At 35.2% G+C, this 15,865-nt stretch overlaps 2 protein-coding genes across 2 annotated transcripts; both read left to right on the top strand.

The window, feature by feature from the left end:
• The first annotated feature begins 539 nt into the window (after positions 1-539).
• On the top strand, positions 540-8,594 carry LOC126814380 (serine beta-lactamase-like protein LACTB, mitochondrial). Its single transcript, XM_050539479.2, has 7 exons — positions 540-1,199; positions 2,127-2,193; positions 4,674-4,864; positions 5,960-6,046; positions 6,710-6,839; positions 7,361-7,526; positions 7,790-8,594. Exons 1-7 carry the CDS (start codon positions 813-815, stop codon positions 8,298-8,300), a joined length of 1,539 nt encoding a protein of 512 aa, XP_050395436.1. The 5' UTR covers positions 540-812; the 3' UTR covers positions 8,301-8,594.
• Positions 8,595-10,484: 1,890 nt separating this feature from the next.
• On the top strand, positions 10,485-15,316 carry LOC126814381 (procathepsin L). The gene is made up of 7 exons (XM_050539480.2): positions 10,485-10,618; positions 12,381-12,514; positions 12,930-13,035; positions 13,337-13,495; positions 13,752-13,875; positions 14,140-14,512; positions 15,155-15,316. Exons 2-7 carry the CDS (start codon positions 12,381-12,383, stop codon positions 15,252-15,254), a joined length of 996 nt encoding a protein of 331 aa, XP_050395437.1. The 5' UTR covers positions 10,485-10,618; the 3' UTR covers positions 15,255-15,316.
• Positions 15,317-15,865: the final 549 nt, after the last annotated feature.

Below are 15,865 nucleotides of genomic sequence, written 5' to 3'. Positions count from 1 at the left end.
CTGAACGGTAGAAATTGTATAATTCTAACTATGAAGACTAGTTAGTACGGCTGTAGTGTAGTACTAGACACTAGTTAGTAGGGTTGGGTCTAAAATTGCATCAGGTGAATTTAGCAATGACAGACGCGTAGGCCTACAATTAATTTCATAAGCTTTTTAAAACTCAATTTTGAGATAATATGATTTTACTATGAATGTAAGGCTGTACATAAGGTTTAGATCAGCATAAAAAGAATTTTCTAGAACACGACATAGATGACAAGTCGGTTTCATGGTAACATGGTTTCATTCACTTCAGAATTCGATCATTCAGTTCGCGGCCTTTTGGGTATTTAGAACAAATTCTTGAATGAAACTACAGTCATTCTCACCTGTTGGTATCCCCAATTCTTTACTCCCTCTTCCGAACCCTTTAACAACTTCCCCTTGAGCAAAATGTGGTAGAACCTGTTCCATAACTGTTTCTATTCAATACTTCACCGCTGTTGTGATGTTGTAACAGTACTTTAGTTTAGAGAAATCCTGTTACAGAGGTCAAGGTTAACTTGTAGTCTTGTCTAACAGGACTAGAAAAAAGACGTTTTGTGTATGTAAATGTTGGTGTATGTTACCACAGTCATTGGAGGGGCGGGAATAAGTATTTTGTACTATTAATGATATGAATCAAGATAAATGCATAATTAGGCGATAATTTCACGCCAACACGAAATCGCTCTGCACGGGAGGATGACTTTGGTGGGGTCATAACTCTAACGGGAATAATAGATTTAACATCCAGCCATTCCATTATTTCGATCAGCTGTTTGGTGAACATGATGAATAATATAGCAAAATACAGACAAATAATTTCTCATTCCAATGTATATAAGAATTTGGATAAGGATGGGAGGGATTTGTTCCGCTTTCAAAGAAATGTCCATCAGAAAATTGTGAATCATAAAAATGGGTTGAAGCCATGTTCCTCGGAAAGCAATCGTGATAATGATTATGATTATCATTATAATTATACACACGAAAGACATGGCAGTGGCTTAAACTTAAAGATACTTTACTCGGCTGTTTTGGGGTTTGCTGGATTCAATTTATGGAAAAATTCAAATTGTGAAGAAAACCGGGAAAATGCAATCAACAATTTGTTACCAAAGAAAACATTAAATGAAGCAATAAATATTGCAAGAGACCTAACAATAAAAGTGAAGGTGTGTATTGATTGTCCAGTGTAATGGAGCAGATCAGAGAGTGTGAAATTAAACGACCATATGGCATATAAAAGTGGTAGCCTACTGACTTAGTGACTATGCACCAGGCAGTTTGCATTTTTTTTCAAAAATATCAAATTTCTAACAGCTCAATCCACACTAATATGTACTCTGGACTGCAGTGAGTTTATCAATAGATCAGGGGTGTGAAAAGAGTTCGCTGTGTGACACCTACAACTCTTAAGATTAGAACATGTCAGATGATGTTAACTAAAAGAGCTAATCCTCTAACTCTGTGTTCCATAATATTCGAAATTAAAAACACAAATTAGAATTCCCCATTGGTCTTTTTTAATCAATAATGATGTTGTTATCTTGCCCTGAAAATAATATTTAAGACACGATGAGCATTTTATATTCAATACACGGGTCGTGTATTCTATGGTTTCGGGCACCATTTGCAATGAACAAAGAAAATCATATCCTAGACACTGCGGAAGTCATTAGTAATGGCTGATCCATATTAAAAGACAAAATAATAATAATAAGAACATGTAGAATGGACGAAGTATGTGTAAATGACCGCGGTTCAATTTTCACTGTTCGTGTATTTCACCGAACATAATTGATGAGAAATTACAATAATTGAATATAAATCACTTTGATACATTCATATTACATGAAAATATGCTTTTACACCCATTTTCGTCTATTTTAAGGTTCCAAAGAATAGAGCCATACACGCTTTAAGTAAAATTGAGTCTAGTAAAATAAAAGTACAGAGCAAAAGACGAATAATAAAAATAACTGAATACAGTCAGATTTTGATAAGTTTATTACTGAGCTTACTAAAAATTGTTATTTTCATGAATATAGAGTAAGAATGAAACAATTTTTTATTGAACTTCATAATTTTGTTTTTATTAGGATGAAAGTGGTTGTCCTGGTATTGTTGTAGCTGTTAGTATTGATGGCAAACAGGTTTGGTCTGAAGGTATCTCATTTCATTTATGTGATCATCCATAAAGCCCATATTTTCAAATTTACATATTTAAACATTTCCCTTTCGACGTCATACAATATATTCATACAAGTCTGGAAATAATGGTTTTAGTTATACCTGACAAATATCAGGCACTACTGAACTAGTTTTTATACGACCACATGGAAATGTGGTTGTATATCGGTGTAGCCTCCATCCGTCTGTCATCCACACTTTCTTGTGAACACTCTACAGACTACATTTATGATCTGATTGTTTTGAAATTGATATATGTTATGACCCTTCTTTCACTGTATTGCACCTTGTGAACGACAAAAATTATCATCCAATCTGTGTAAAATATATATATGCATCCTTTAAATTTGTGAAACGAAGAAGCCTATTGAATTTCAGCAATTTCTGTTAATTACTTTTAGAGTGATGGCTCTTGTTTCACTTTGTCGAACCCTGTGAATGCTCTAATGACAAAAGTTATCATGTTGATCTGTATGAAATTTATATGCATTATTTAAATTAGTGAAATGAAGGAGTCTAATGAATTTCAAAAATTTCTGTTATTTCTAGAGTTATGGCCCTTGTCTCACTTTGTCGAACCCTGTGAACGCTCTGACAATAAAAGTTATCGTTTGATCTGTATGAAATTTATATGCATTATTTAAATTAGTGAAATGAAGAAGTTTATTGAATTTCAACAATTTCCTTTAATTGCTGCTAGAGTTATGGCCTTTGTTTCAGTTTGTTGAACCTTGTGAATGCTCTAATGACAAAAGTTATTATCTTACCTCTATGAATTTATATGCATTATTTAAATTAATGAAACAAATTTAGAGGACTATTGATCGAATTTCAGCAATTTCCGTTAATTACATCTAGAGTTATGGCCCTTGTTTCACTTTGTTGAATCTTGTGAGTGCTCGAACGACAAAAGTCGTCATCCGACCTGTGTGAAATTTATATGCATTATTTAGATTAGTAAAATGATAAAGGCTGTCAAACTTCATATTACTTAAAGAGTTAAGGCCCTTGTTTCAGTTGATAGCACCTTGTGAACCCTCAAAGGACAAAATTATAATCTTATCTGTATGAAATTGTCTTGTAAATTCCCCCATTACCTTCAAAAGATTAAATATGCAACAACCCTTGTTGACTGCTCAGACGATTTAGCTGCTGTGGGCATATGTTTCATTGCCTGGCAACCTGTATTAAACTTTATTCCGGACATGTACCGGTATTAATAATATCAATAGAAAAAGACAAATCAATGGTGGACAAAATGACAGACACCAGACTTTGTGCCTGACAAATCCCGAATTTGTGCCTTATACCGTAATATGACAAGTGCCTTATTTCCAGGCTTGCTCTTATGACTACCGGTATACCACTGATTCTCTTCCTTTTGTTTATAGTGGACATGTTCATCTGGATTAGCAAATGTTAGACCACCAAATATGCCCAATTAAACATCAAGATGGTAACTCAAACTTGATTGCCCTTGATAATTTTGAAAAATCATGTGGACACAATATAGGTGTAAATTATACACAGTGTTAATGTTCATGAGATGGAGAATCCTATTGATTTTCAATGATTTTCGTTAAATAGTAGGGGTTATGGCTCTTGATCAATTTGTAAAATCTTATTGAAGCCCTAGAGGCTAAAGTTAATATCTGATTAATTAGAAATTTATACAAAGAAACAACTAAACACCAATCTTCGAAAAGCAGGGACTATTAAAATGGGTTCATCTGTCTATCCATCACACTATTTTGGACACAGTAACTCATCTTCTAATTAATGTAGAATGTTCAATCAAACTTGGTATAACTGTTTCTTAGGTGAAAGCCTTGACTGAGTTTGATGATGAGCATTTTCTGCTTAGCCACTATTAGAAGAGATAAGCAATTTTATGGGTGAGGCTTTGGGATACGATAACTGTTTCTTATGTGAATGCCTTGTGACACAATAACACAGCTTCTATAATTGAGCTAGAATCCTCAAACTTTGTGTGCGTGTTTATTCGATGAATTCATTGACTGATTTCAATGATCCACATTTTCTGCTTAGGCTAAGTATAGATAAGTAGTCTGATTGCTTGATGCATTACAAAAAGATAAAAGTGGAATTTATGGGTTGTAACTCTTGATCCATTTTTATATGCCACATAGAAATGTGGTTGTATTTCCATTGCATCTGTCCATCCATCGTCCACAATTTCTAGTGAACACACTACAGACTACAGTTATTATCTGATCTTTTGAAAATTGATATGTTCTTTACATAGTGAGATGAAGACACCTATGTAATTTCAAATATTTCCTTTAATTACTTCTGAATTTAGGGTCCTTGTTTCACTTTGTAGAAACATGTGAACGCTCTTAACAACAAAAGTTATTGTCCTACCTGTATTAAATTTATATGCATTATTTATATAGTGTCTTGTGAATGCTCCCACTATTATTATCTTTTTACAGGATTTGGTTATTCTGATATAGAGAATCGTATTGCCTGTACACCAGATACTGTTATGCGTATTGCTAGTATCAGTAAACCTATTACTATGGCTGTTGTGGGTAAACTGTGGGAAGATGGTAAACTGAACATTGATAAACCTATTCAACAGTATCTTCCTGATTTTCCACAAAAAGAAGTGGATGGAAAAAAGGTATAATGATTCATCGTATTCAGGTTAATTTATGGCATTGTAAGGGACTTAAGTCATTAACCATGACTTACTATTGTAAGTGTTATATTCGTGTGTTTCATTCGCTGGGCAGTTAGACTTCTTGTATCATTGATTCAGGTGTTCTTATAATTGATTATAGATTTTAATAAATATTAAGGAGGCATAAGAACTTCAGAGGTCTTTGCCAATATCAGTCCCAAAATATTCTGTAATCTGTCATGATATGACTAATACAGTTACATTGGGTATCTCTTTATAAAGATCCTGATCAGGAACTATAATAAGACAATGGGCTGTGGTTTAAGGTTTTGCAAAAGCATAGCAGATTTCAGGGTGTGCAGAGGCAGTCCAGCATGGAAAGCACCCCCACCAGTCACCAGAAATGATTACAGTCTATGTCCTCATTAACTGTGGTATTCAATTGTCCAGGGAACTGTCCTGGGTTCAAATCTTAGTGTTGGCCAAGAAGAATCATCACAATTTATGTATTAGTCCGCACGACAGTAGGGAGCCTCAATGGCTCAGTGAGTAACACGTTAGCTGACTAACAAAAAGGTTCTGTGTTTGATTCATGCGTTTGCCACAAAAGTTCATCTGGATTTTCAGCTGTGGTTCTACCTTGTCAGTAATGTAGGACAGTTGACCCGGCAAAGGACATCTAGTTGTTGGAATGAGACGAATACCTGAGGTCCTGTGTACACATTGGAGTGCACATAAAAGATCTCTTGGCAGTTGGAATTTTATATAAGAGTAGGTCATAGCACGACTGTGCGGCAAAAATGTCCCTCATAGCACACAGTATGGCGTATGCCCTTTCTCTTTAGTCCAGTAGGAGCAGAACAGCAGAACGTTAAACCCCATTTCATTTCATTTATGTCTCAAAATAAATGAAGTATTGTTTTGATCCGACGTTAGACGTTATTCCATCCATTTGATTCTACTTTGACTTTCTACTGCATGCTCATCTTTTTCCTCAATACCCCCTTACCTTTATTTTGAAAAGGCCTTTGTCCATATTTGATAGTTATTTAAATCGGTGTAAATTATTGACTATTTTTCTTGGTGTTATTTTAGGTTCAGATAACAACAAGACAACTTGTTTCACATTTAAGTGGTATAAGACATTATGATAAGAAATACCTTGATAAAAACAAAGAAAAGGTAGATATTCATCCACATATAGACCCTAGGTATCTCGTATAATGTGCAGCTATTCAAGACACCTGTGAAATTATTCAGTTATTCATTTCTTTAGAATTCCGATTAAACCATTTAGGGATGAATTAAAGAATTGCTGAGTTGAAGGCCGAACAATGGACTATTCAACCCTAATCAGAATTTTGTAAGTCAGATTTAAAAAAGAAAAGTGAAATTTGACCCTTGGTGACACATGATACATTGTGATGTGGTCAGGCAAATATTTTTATTATTGTATATAATTTAGGCCAACTGTCCTCGACTTTTATCACAATTCTTTATCTTTATGTCAGACATTGTACATTACGATATCACTGTAGATAACATACATATAACCTATTTATGCAAATCATATGTATAATATTAAAAATTATAAATGCAGTATGCAATATCATGACGATATTGTGAGATAAAATAAATTTGTTGAATTCTGGGGGTTTTTTTTATAAATTTGTTGAATATGTTGGGGTTTTTTTAATATAAATTTTAGTATGACGATATTGTGAGATAGAATCAATTTGTTGAATATGTTGTTTTTGTGGGGTTTTTTTTATAAATTTTAAGATTACGATATTGTGAGATAAAGTTGAAGTTGTTGAATATATTGTTTTTATTTATAAATTTTAGAATGATAAAAAGAACGATACCAACATACCAACAGAATTTGAATTGAAAGAATATTATCTAAAGAAATACTTTAAAAATGTCACTGAATCACTGAATTTGTTCCAAGATGATCCTTTGGTGCATAAACCAGGTAAGCTATAATAAAAACATTAGTATAGTTTTCATGAGTTTAGAAGATTCATTGAGCTGTTATTGTAATTTGTAGGTGATTCAGTTACTTGTCCTATTGCAAGATCTCTGCACATGTTCACAATAAATCAAGGTCAATGAGAGTTATACTTACCATGTTTATTTATTAATGCCATTTGGACTAAATCTTAAGAGAAACAAGTGTGGTATAACTATGTGGATCATTAACCGAGTCAAGTGTCGCCATCCTGGTATTGTGAGGTAACATAAAATATCGAAGCACATTTGTCCAAGAAACAAGCATGCTATGTTTCATGTCGATCATACTGGAATTAGCTGAGTCGTCGTCTTTTTTCGAAGAGCGCAACGCCCAAAATGAGTAGTGTCTGGGGCCCTGATCCTGGTAAAAAAAAACACCGACTAATAAGCAATAAGCAATAACAATAAGCAATAACATGAATTCACCAGGATATAATTATCTAATATATGCCTGGCATTTCATCCACTGTAATTGTTTTCAAGGTAGTAAATTCTTGTACACATCACATGGATGGACTGTAGTCAGCGCTGTCATTGAAGCAGTCACTAAAAAACAGTTCACAGATGTGATTAAAGATGTTTTTAAACAGTTTGGAATGGAGAAGACATATCTAGATGAAAATGAACCCCTAATTTATAATCGTTCCAGGTACACAAATCTTTAAATATTAAAAATGCAAATGTTTAATGCAGCTGTGCAAAATTTGTAGGTTCTGGGTTAAAATGTTATACTTTCAAGTTATGTATTTAATACAATGGCATGTAAATTGTCTGTCAAGCACTTTCACTTAGTTGATTTTTTTGTCCCATGCCGTCAATTCTACACCACTAACACAGGGAAACCAGGCTGGAATATTAGGAAAAAACCTACAACTCTTGGTCATTTATATACCACTTTTGTTTTACTTTCAGAAATTACATCAAAAATAAGAAGGGAAAGCTTGTAAATGCTCAATATGTTGATAATTCTTACAAATGGGCTGGTGGTGGTTTTCTCTCCACTGTTGGAGATCTTTTAAAATTTGCTCACATTATGTTGTACAGTCTTCAGACTAACCAATCAAACTCTAAAAAATCAGGCTATCTCAAAGCAGACACAATGAAAACAATATGGACGCTAGTTGATAATACAAAATTAAACTGGGATAAAGATGGTGGTTATGGGATGGGATGGGGTGTGGTTCCAGAAAAACAGGAATACGGTTGCGGTCGGCAACAAAGATTCTATGTCACACATACAGGTGGAGCTGTCGGAGCCAGTAGTGTTCTGGTTATTCTACCGCCAAGTGAAGATAACTCTAAAACATTTGATAGCTTACCTAAAGGTGTTTGTGTTACAATGATCACCAACATGATATCTGTATCACTCAATAAAACAGCTTTAGAAATTGCTAAAATATTTGAACAGTGTGATAATAAATGATGTTTATGTTAATTAGAAAATTTTTATATATGCAACAATCAAAACTTTAGTCTAAACACCAAAGATCCTGTCATAATTTTTATTTCATAAATCAATTTCTTTAACTGTAAAGAAATGTTCTTAAAAAATAATTATGTTTCAATTGTTGATTTTATGAATGATTTTTATTCTGTATAAAGATTTTACAGTAAAATTAATTTGTTGAATGTAGTGATGTAATCTGTATTAATTTGCATGTAAACCCCTACATATACCCTTATGACACCCCTGCAGTGTACACTAGGCCTATCATATGGATGATAAACCTTGATAAGAGTACTTTATCAGAGATAACATGTAAATAAAAGAAATGTTCATGCTCTTGAATTTGAATGAAAATGTGAAAAGAATAATATATTTAAAAAGTAAATGGTGTAGTTAGAGTTAGGACTACCTATAACTTTTCACTAAAGTCCTTAAAACAAAGTGGGGTTATTTTTTTTTGGGGGGGGGGGGGCTTTCATACCTACAAACGAACACCAGCGGCTCCGGACGGTGTTGGGGGGGGGGGGGGTGCAAAACGTTTGGCTATATCCAAAAACACTAAACTGGCTGGGGGATGTGCTACACACCTGAAACAATGTTCTGAACCCATTGCAGGTCTGAAAGCTCCCTCTGCCAGGCCTGTCGAACAATAGATCTTGACTTCCGACTGTACAAAAATTAAAGGGCTATAAAAGTAGTGTGACTATACGGCAAAAAGATTTCACTTTATCCGTGTATAAGGAGTAAGTCGAGAAAAAGGAATGAACGGGAATCTAAACACCTGGGAAAGGAGAACGATTTGCAGAAAGCATGTCAGACTAAACGCAATCCCCAAATAAACAACCCCGTGCTTCCCATCTAGCTGCAATATTTGTAGCCGAGATAATTCTTATTCACGGCTACAATTGATACACTATTCGAGGCTTTGAGCAAGTAAAATTAGATTCAGTTACAAAATTTTCAACACATCATCAGTTTCCACGTAAATAAGTAATTATGTTACAAATAGTGAAGAGTGGAACACTGAAATCTTAATCTTATACCGAACAGTTTTTCTGTATTTTCGGGTGACATAAAATCACGCGAATCTGGTTTTAAATTGAACAGAAATTTCGCATAGCAGTTGGGTTTAATCAAATCAAATAATTATGCGGTAAAGTTTCACCCTTATTTCAATGGGAATTGGTTTATATGTTAGTTTGGGGTCAATGTAATTGGAAATTATGGGAGTTACAGGCCAGTAACTTTTTTGTAGTCAAATGACTACAAAACTTTCGCAAATGAAGGCCTTATAGGACCGTCCACTACTGTGGCTTGAGCAAGACGGAAGACATCAGTAATGGAACCATTTCTAGTTCCCAGTGAGCTTCGTCAAGTTGTGGTCATGAAGGAACTGTCAAGGAGAGACCGCGAGCGACGAATAGCTCCGTATGATTCTAGTACCACGGTTAAAAAGAAATAGACAGAAATACTCACTGTGAGACATGTATGATAGGTTTAAATCTATTGATGATACCAGAACACTTGTTCTGTTTGAACGCCAGTGTCGTACTAGCGTGGTTACCGCTGAATTTGCATGAACCAGATCCCATGGGAGCACAAATCCCAATATTTGTTAACGTTACGGAGGGTTGCCTTGTGTAATACATGCATGATTCAATTTGTAGCGTGCGTGAGTCTTTTTAGAGGAAGCGCAAATATTCTTGACCCATGACACAAAGTGACCCACTGCGCCCCATCCCTTTAGACCCTGTGCGGTTGGGTGGAACAATTTGTCCTGTAATGGCGTCGCCCGTGCCCCTGCTTGCCAGGAAGCCACCGAGGTGGGCTATAATTATAAGATTTTGAAAATTGTTGACCCACAAGGAATGTATTTTACCAAGTGCCTGAAAACCTATATGCAAAGCAAGCTGACCGAATATCCATGTCACAAATATCTGCTGATTGGCATGTGATATTTCTGAATTTCTTTTATATTTTTAATAATTGAAAAAGAAAAAAAAAATGATTTGCAACACGACCTACACATAGACAGATGTCCACATGTCTGTTATCTACACATTACCACCAATATCTGCTGTGGCATGTGATATTTCATGAATTTTATTTATATTTAGTTTTAAAAAAATGATTTCCTAAACAGCCTATACATACACTACTGTCCGAATGTCCGTTATCTGCTATATCACCAATTTCTCGTGATTGGCATGTGATATGATTGTCTTATCAATTATTGTATATATAAATATCAGTACGTTATCCTGTTTTATTTCACAACAACCAAGATCATTAAGGTGAGTGGACAGGTTCATATTGATTATTATAATATGCCCAGTTGAAGTATTCTGAAAAGGAATGCGAAATCAAGGAACCATAAAGGCTACGCTACAGTAAGACGAAACGTATTAATGTGATCATGGGCTACAATAAAAACGGGTAATAGATCTAACACGGCGTTGACCCACTATTGATTTTATAACTACAGGATATGACGGAGGCTGTGCATGAGACAAGGTATGCTTACCTTTTTGGAACATCTGAATCTGATACCATCTTTCAGAATCCCAGCCTGCGGCTTATATATTTGTATTCAACTTGACATTGGTATATAATTTTGGAACTTTGTGCATAGGTTTTCCATAAGATAATATCCTTGAATAGGGCTTAGCCTAATTTGCTCCCTACTTTGGATAATACTTTCTAAAACTCTTTTACTTAATTCTGTAAATCCAACCAGTCCATCTGTGATTTCTAAAGTGGTATATTGTTTTATCATCGAGTCTGTATTTCTTTAAAGAAATCTGGGTGGGGGTGATAATATATGACCCATAAAACCCTTTCCTGGAAAGGGGATCACGGTGGCTAAGTGGGTAAGGCGCTGGCTCGCTAGCCTGCATTGGCCGAGAAAGTTCATCCAGATTTTCCGGCGTGGTTTCCCCTTGTCAGTGATGCAGGACGGAGGGCCTGACAAGGACAGCTGTCTAGTCATTCGGATGAGACGAAAAACCGAGGTCCCGTGTACACATTGGCGTGCACGTAAAAGATCCCTTGACAGTTGGAATTCGATATAAGAGTAGGTCGTAGTGCCGCTGTCCGGGCAAAATTTCCCTCATAGCACACTGTATGGCGTATGCCCGTCTTCATTAGCCCAGTTCGGAGCAAAATAGTAGGACGTTAAACCCCATTTCATTTCATTTCATTTCCTTTCCTGGAAGAATTTAAAAAAAGTAACATTAATAAAATTTAATCAGGTTCGGCTGGGAACCACTGGGGGCCAGTATAATGCCCTTCAATGTTTTACTTCATGCAGCCTATTTTGAAAGGCTATAGATATATTTATATAAACACTGATATAGAACGTGATAATCTAAACAACTAGGTCATAATATACAGGTTATCTTATCATGGATACTACCAACTTAAACTGGACATAGATCTGTAAAAAAAAGAAAAAGGGTTTTTTTATGTTCGGCTTTACTGACAGCTTTTATCAGCTGTAGTCAAGCCAAGAACCGTCGTGGCCCTTAAACAGGTAACATGAAATTAAGCCACGTTAGGACATTGGATCCATAAATATATATTATATACATAAAGTAGGCTACTATCTCTGCTATGAGAAATATAATTCACCTTTTAGCGAGTCTAATTCTGTTTAGATTTTGGGTTTCGCAATTTTGGCTGTTTGTCCTTGATTAGAACTTACGATTTATTACGTAGAATAATTATTTTCACCCCGCTTAACGAACTTAATACGCCCATGAACAGTCATCTGGTGCGTATGGCGCTGGCTATCTAACTAAGGGTCCAAGGTTCGATCGTGGTGTAGGCCAAGAAAGTATATATGGGGGGAAAGTTACACAATAAAAGTTAATTAAATACATACACAAATGTACGATTTAAATGCCGCTCTCTATTTAGTATACTCTTCTAGATTTCCTATATCATAAACACCATTCTTTTTATTTTTTTTAGACATCAGAATCGCTCACATTCTATTATCAAAATCTACAAATAAATGTAAAAATGAAATTATATGCGTAAATCTTTTCTTTGCAGATGTTGCGATTTTTGGCCGCCCTCGCTATTTTGTCTGTGGCATCCGCCCTGACACAGGTTTTATTGGATGAAGAATGGGAGTCATTCAAAACATCCTATGGTAAAGTTTACGCTGGAAAGGAAGACTTATACAGGTACGACGAAATTGAGTAGCCCTCCATTAATTACTGCATATTGCTGAAGCAATGGATACGAGCAATATCAACTTATTAACCATTGCTATGCTGAATATATTCAACTGTTATTTCAGATTAACTCTCTTCCCGATTCCGTTTCCAACGTCGTCTTGGGGGTATAGAATCTGGTTGATAATACTCGTTACCATTGCTTCGGGAATATGTATTTGTCAAAGCCAATACATTGTTCAACGCAAATGTCTGCTCGTCGGAATCCATCCGAGGTCATGTCAGAATTTCTTATATTTTCTGCACGGAGAGCCACATGTATACCATTGTTAAGAATTTTGATGTTTTGCTCATCACAATTCATAAAAACATTATACCTATATCTGTTTTTATTATGTATAAAATTTATAATTGAATATTTCAGACGAAAAATCTGGAATGACAACCTAGCTTACATCCAAAAACACAACTTGGAAGCCGATAGAAATCTTCACTCTTTCCGTGTTGGTATGAACGAATATGGTGACATGGTATGTATAATACAATATTGTTAATAATATGTATAATTTTGATAGTATTAATAACCTTTTAAAAATGTGATGAAATATATGGTTTCGTTTACCCTGTTAATTACTGTCTTATAAAATGATCTTGGAAAACTATTGCAATTTTGAACTTTATCTACTTCTTAATATTTTTTTTTATGCAGAAATATTTAGAATTGCATTATTTACATAATCATATATTATGTAGGCTATACAATGCGTTTCAAGAATGGTTATTTGTGTCAGCTTATGTATATGTTTTATAGTTTATGTTTTGTTATTTTAGACAAATGAAGAATTTGTTAAAACTATGAATGGTTACAGACAGAGAGAAAAAGAAGATATGACAGGTAGAACCGTCTTTATGGCACCATCAAACATTGGAGCTCTCCCCACAACTGTTGACTGGAGAAAAGAAGGATACGTCACTGAAGTTAAAAATCAGGTAAAAGAAATCCCCGAACTTTAATATAGAAAGTATAGACCCCCCCCCCCCCCCAACAAAATAACAGTCCTAATAATGGTATGTACCCTTTAAGAACGAATTATGTCATTTTTTAGACACCTAGTCTTGTAAGTAAGAGTACCCTTGGTTGCGTATGCTTCTTAGACTTTATATTTAACTTTTTTTATTCTGGTATTTTGTGACTTAAAGTAATATCGGGTCGTTACGATTTTACGATTGTTTTCTTTGCTTTCAGGGACAATGCGGATCATGCTGGGCTTTCTCTACAACTGGATCTCTAGAAGGTCAAACTTTCAAGAAAACCGGAAAATTGACCTCCCTCTCTGAACAGAATTTAGTTGATTGTTCAAGAAAACAAGGTAGGTGCATGTGTCACTGTCGGTATAGTGCAGACATATAGTGTGTATTGGGAGTAGGGGTGGAGTCCTAGAGGTGATTCGTAAAACAAAATCAGGGTTGCCAATGCCCTGTGTGGGATCGTGAAATTGGTGAAATAAATTTGAATATCGATTTCCAAGAAAAATGTGGATATTGATTAAAAGTTACAGCTCGGAAAAACTTATTTTAAGAAAATATTGAAAAGATATTAAACTGTTGTAATAGTTTGGTAATTTTTTTTTAAGGAAACATGGGCTGTGGTGGTGGTTTGATGGATCAAGGTTTCACATACATCAAGGTTAACGGTGGTATTGATACTGAAGTGTCTTACCCATACACCGCTAAAGACGGTACCTGTCATTTTAACCGTGCCAATATTGCCGCTAATGATACTGGTTTTGTTGATATTCCAACTGGCAGTGAAAGTGATTTGATGACCGCCGTCGCTACTGTTGGACCAATCTCAGTAGCCATCGATGCCAGTCACACCTCATTCCAACTCTACAAGACCGGTGTTTATCATGATTTCTTCTGTAGTTCTAAGAGATTAGATCATGGTGTATTGGCTGTTGGTTATGGAACTGATGGTGGAAAAGATTATTGGTTGGTCAAGAACAGGTGAGTCGGCTAAGCTAAATACTTATTCAATAACGCAAAACACAGCCCACTGTATTCAATCCCTTTCAGTGATATGGGGTTTAACGTCCCGCTGTTCTGCACCGGTTGGGCTAATGAAGACGGGCATACGCCCTGCGCCATTGACAAGGGAAAACCACGTCGGAAAATGCGGCTGCTTAGGTGATAGTACACCTGACCAGCTGCTTAGTAATCTTTCGTATCATCAGTGGTCCCGTTCTTCCCCACTTTGTGGAACGGAATGACACCGAGGATACCGAGGATGCTACTTAGTCAGCGCTGGACCTTCAGAACCACCTTGTCTCTCTACGAATTTAAGCCTCTGTGAAAATTTTGCAGATTTTGCCACACTGTTCTCTAAAAATTGCTTTTATTCTATTTTATCCGCGGAAAAAGGTGTTCCGTTTAACTATGAACACATCTGCATTGCAAGATTTTTAGAAATGTATATTTTCGTTTTTAGTTTGTATTTACGAGCGGGAATATTGTATCGGGTGATCTGTCTCTTTCTTTTTTTTTTTTTTTTGAACATTAGAATGACTTGTACTGACAATAATAATAGAAGAATATAACTGTGTATTTTTATATTATACGTACTTTTATATTGTTTCTTTTTTATTTCAGTTGGGGCGCAACCTGGGGTACTCAAGGATATATTATGATGTCCAGAAACAGGAAAAACAATTGTGGTATTGCTACATCGGCCAGCTATCCTACAGTATAAATATATAAATATATAGATACTATCTACATGTAGATACACACCTATATGTTTGTATTATATAACTGTAAATAAAAAATAAAAACACATTTATTTTCCATTATTATAACTGGTACAAAAGAAGTATTTGAGATGAATCTGATGTGATGGTTGGACTTGGTACAGGGTTTGGCTCGGGTCACTACATTTTTAAATCACAAAATTACCTGTATAACCCTAATTTCTTTGTGGGTAAAATGACATTGGTACAGCTGTATCAATCCCACCCAAGTCTGAACCGAAAGACAGGTGTAGGTACATCTTCAATCCGAAAATGTGCAAATTCAACATGGTTATGCATGACATGCAATGAAGAAATCCACTAAGTTTATAAAAATATTATATAAGAACACTCGATAGAGCTTATCTTTATGATCAAATGAACAGTCCCTGTGAACTGAAATCTGACGAAAGCAGTTGACAATTAATAGGCTATACATCCTTATTAAATCTCTATGTTTAAAAACTGTTGATAATCAAATAGTTTCTTCGTCTCCGAAACGTTAATAATGTATACAAATTTCAGAAAGATCCTATGTTCGTTCGTTCATTCGTGGTGGTGGTGGTGGTCTTAA

Source organism: Patella vulgata, chromosome 3 (genome assembly GCF_932274485.2).
Source record: "Patella vulgata chromosome 3, xgPatVulg1.2, whole genome shotgun sequence".
NCBI classification, from domain to species: domain Eukaryota; kingdom Metazoa; phylum Mollusca; class Gastropoda; family Patellidae; genus Patella; species Patella vulgata.
Note: the sequence above shows the minus strand (reverse complement) of the source record. Positions and strands in the feature narration are given on the sequence as shown.

What these genes read in the sequence shown, in the direction of transcription:
- LOC126814381 (XM_050539480.2), top strand. Translation starts at nt 12,381, where the DNA reads ATGTTGCGATTTTTGGCCGCCCTCGCTATTTTGTCTGTGGCATCCGCC. An exon ending in GGAAAGGAAGACTTATACAG is followed by an intron (nt 12,515 to 12,929) that starts GTACGACGAAAT and finishes TGAATATTTCAG; the next exon opens with ACGAAAAATCTGGAATGACA. An exon ending in TGAACGAATATGGTGACATG is followed by an intron (nt 13,036 to 13,336) that starts GTATGTATAATA and finishes TTGTTATTTTAG; the next exon opens with ACAAATGAAGAATTTGTTAA.
- LOC126814380 (XM_050539479.2), top strand. Translation starts at nt 813, where the DNA reads ATGATGAATAATATAGCAAAATACAGACAAATAATTTCTCATTCCAAT. An exon ending in TCCTTTGGTGCATAAACCAG is followed by an intron (nt 6,840 to 7,360) that starts GTAAGCTATAAT and finishes ATTGTTTTCAAG; the next exon opens with GTAGTAAATTCTTGTACACA. An exon ending in CTAATTTATAATCGTTCCAG is followed by an intron (nt 7,527 to 7,789) that starts GTACACAAATCT and finishes TTTTACTTTCAG; the next exon opens with AAATTACATCAAAAATAAGA.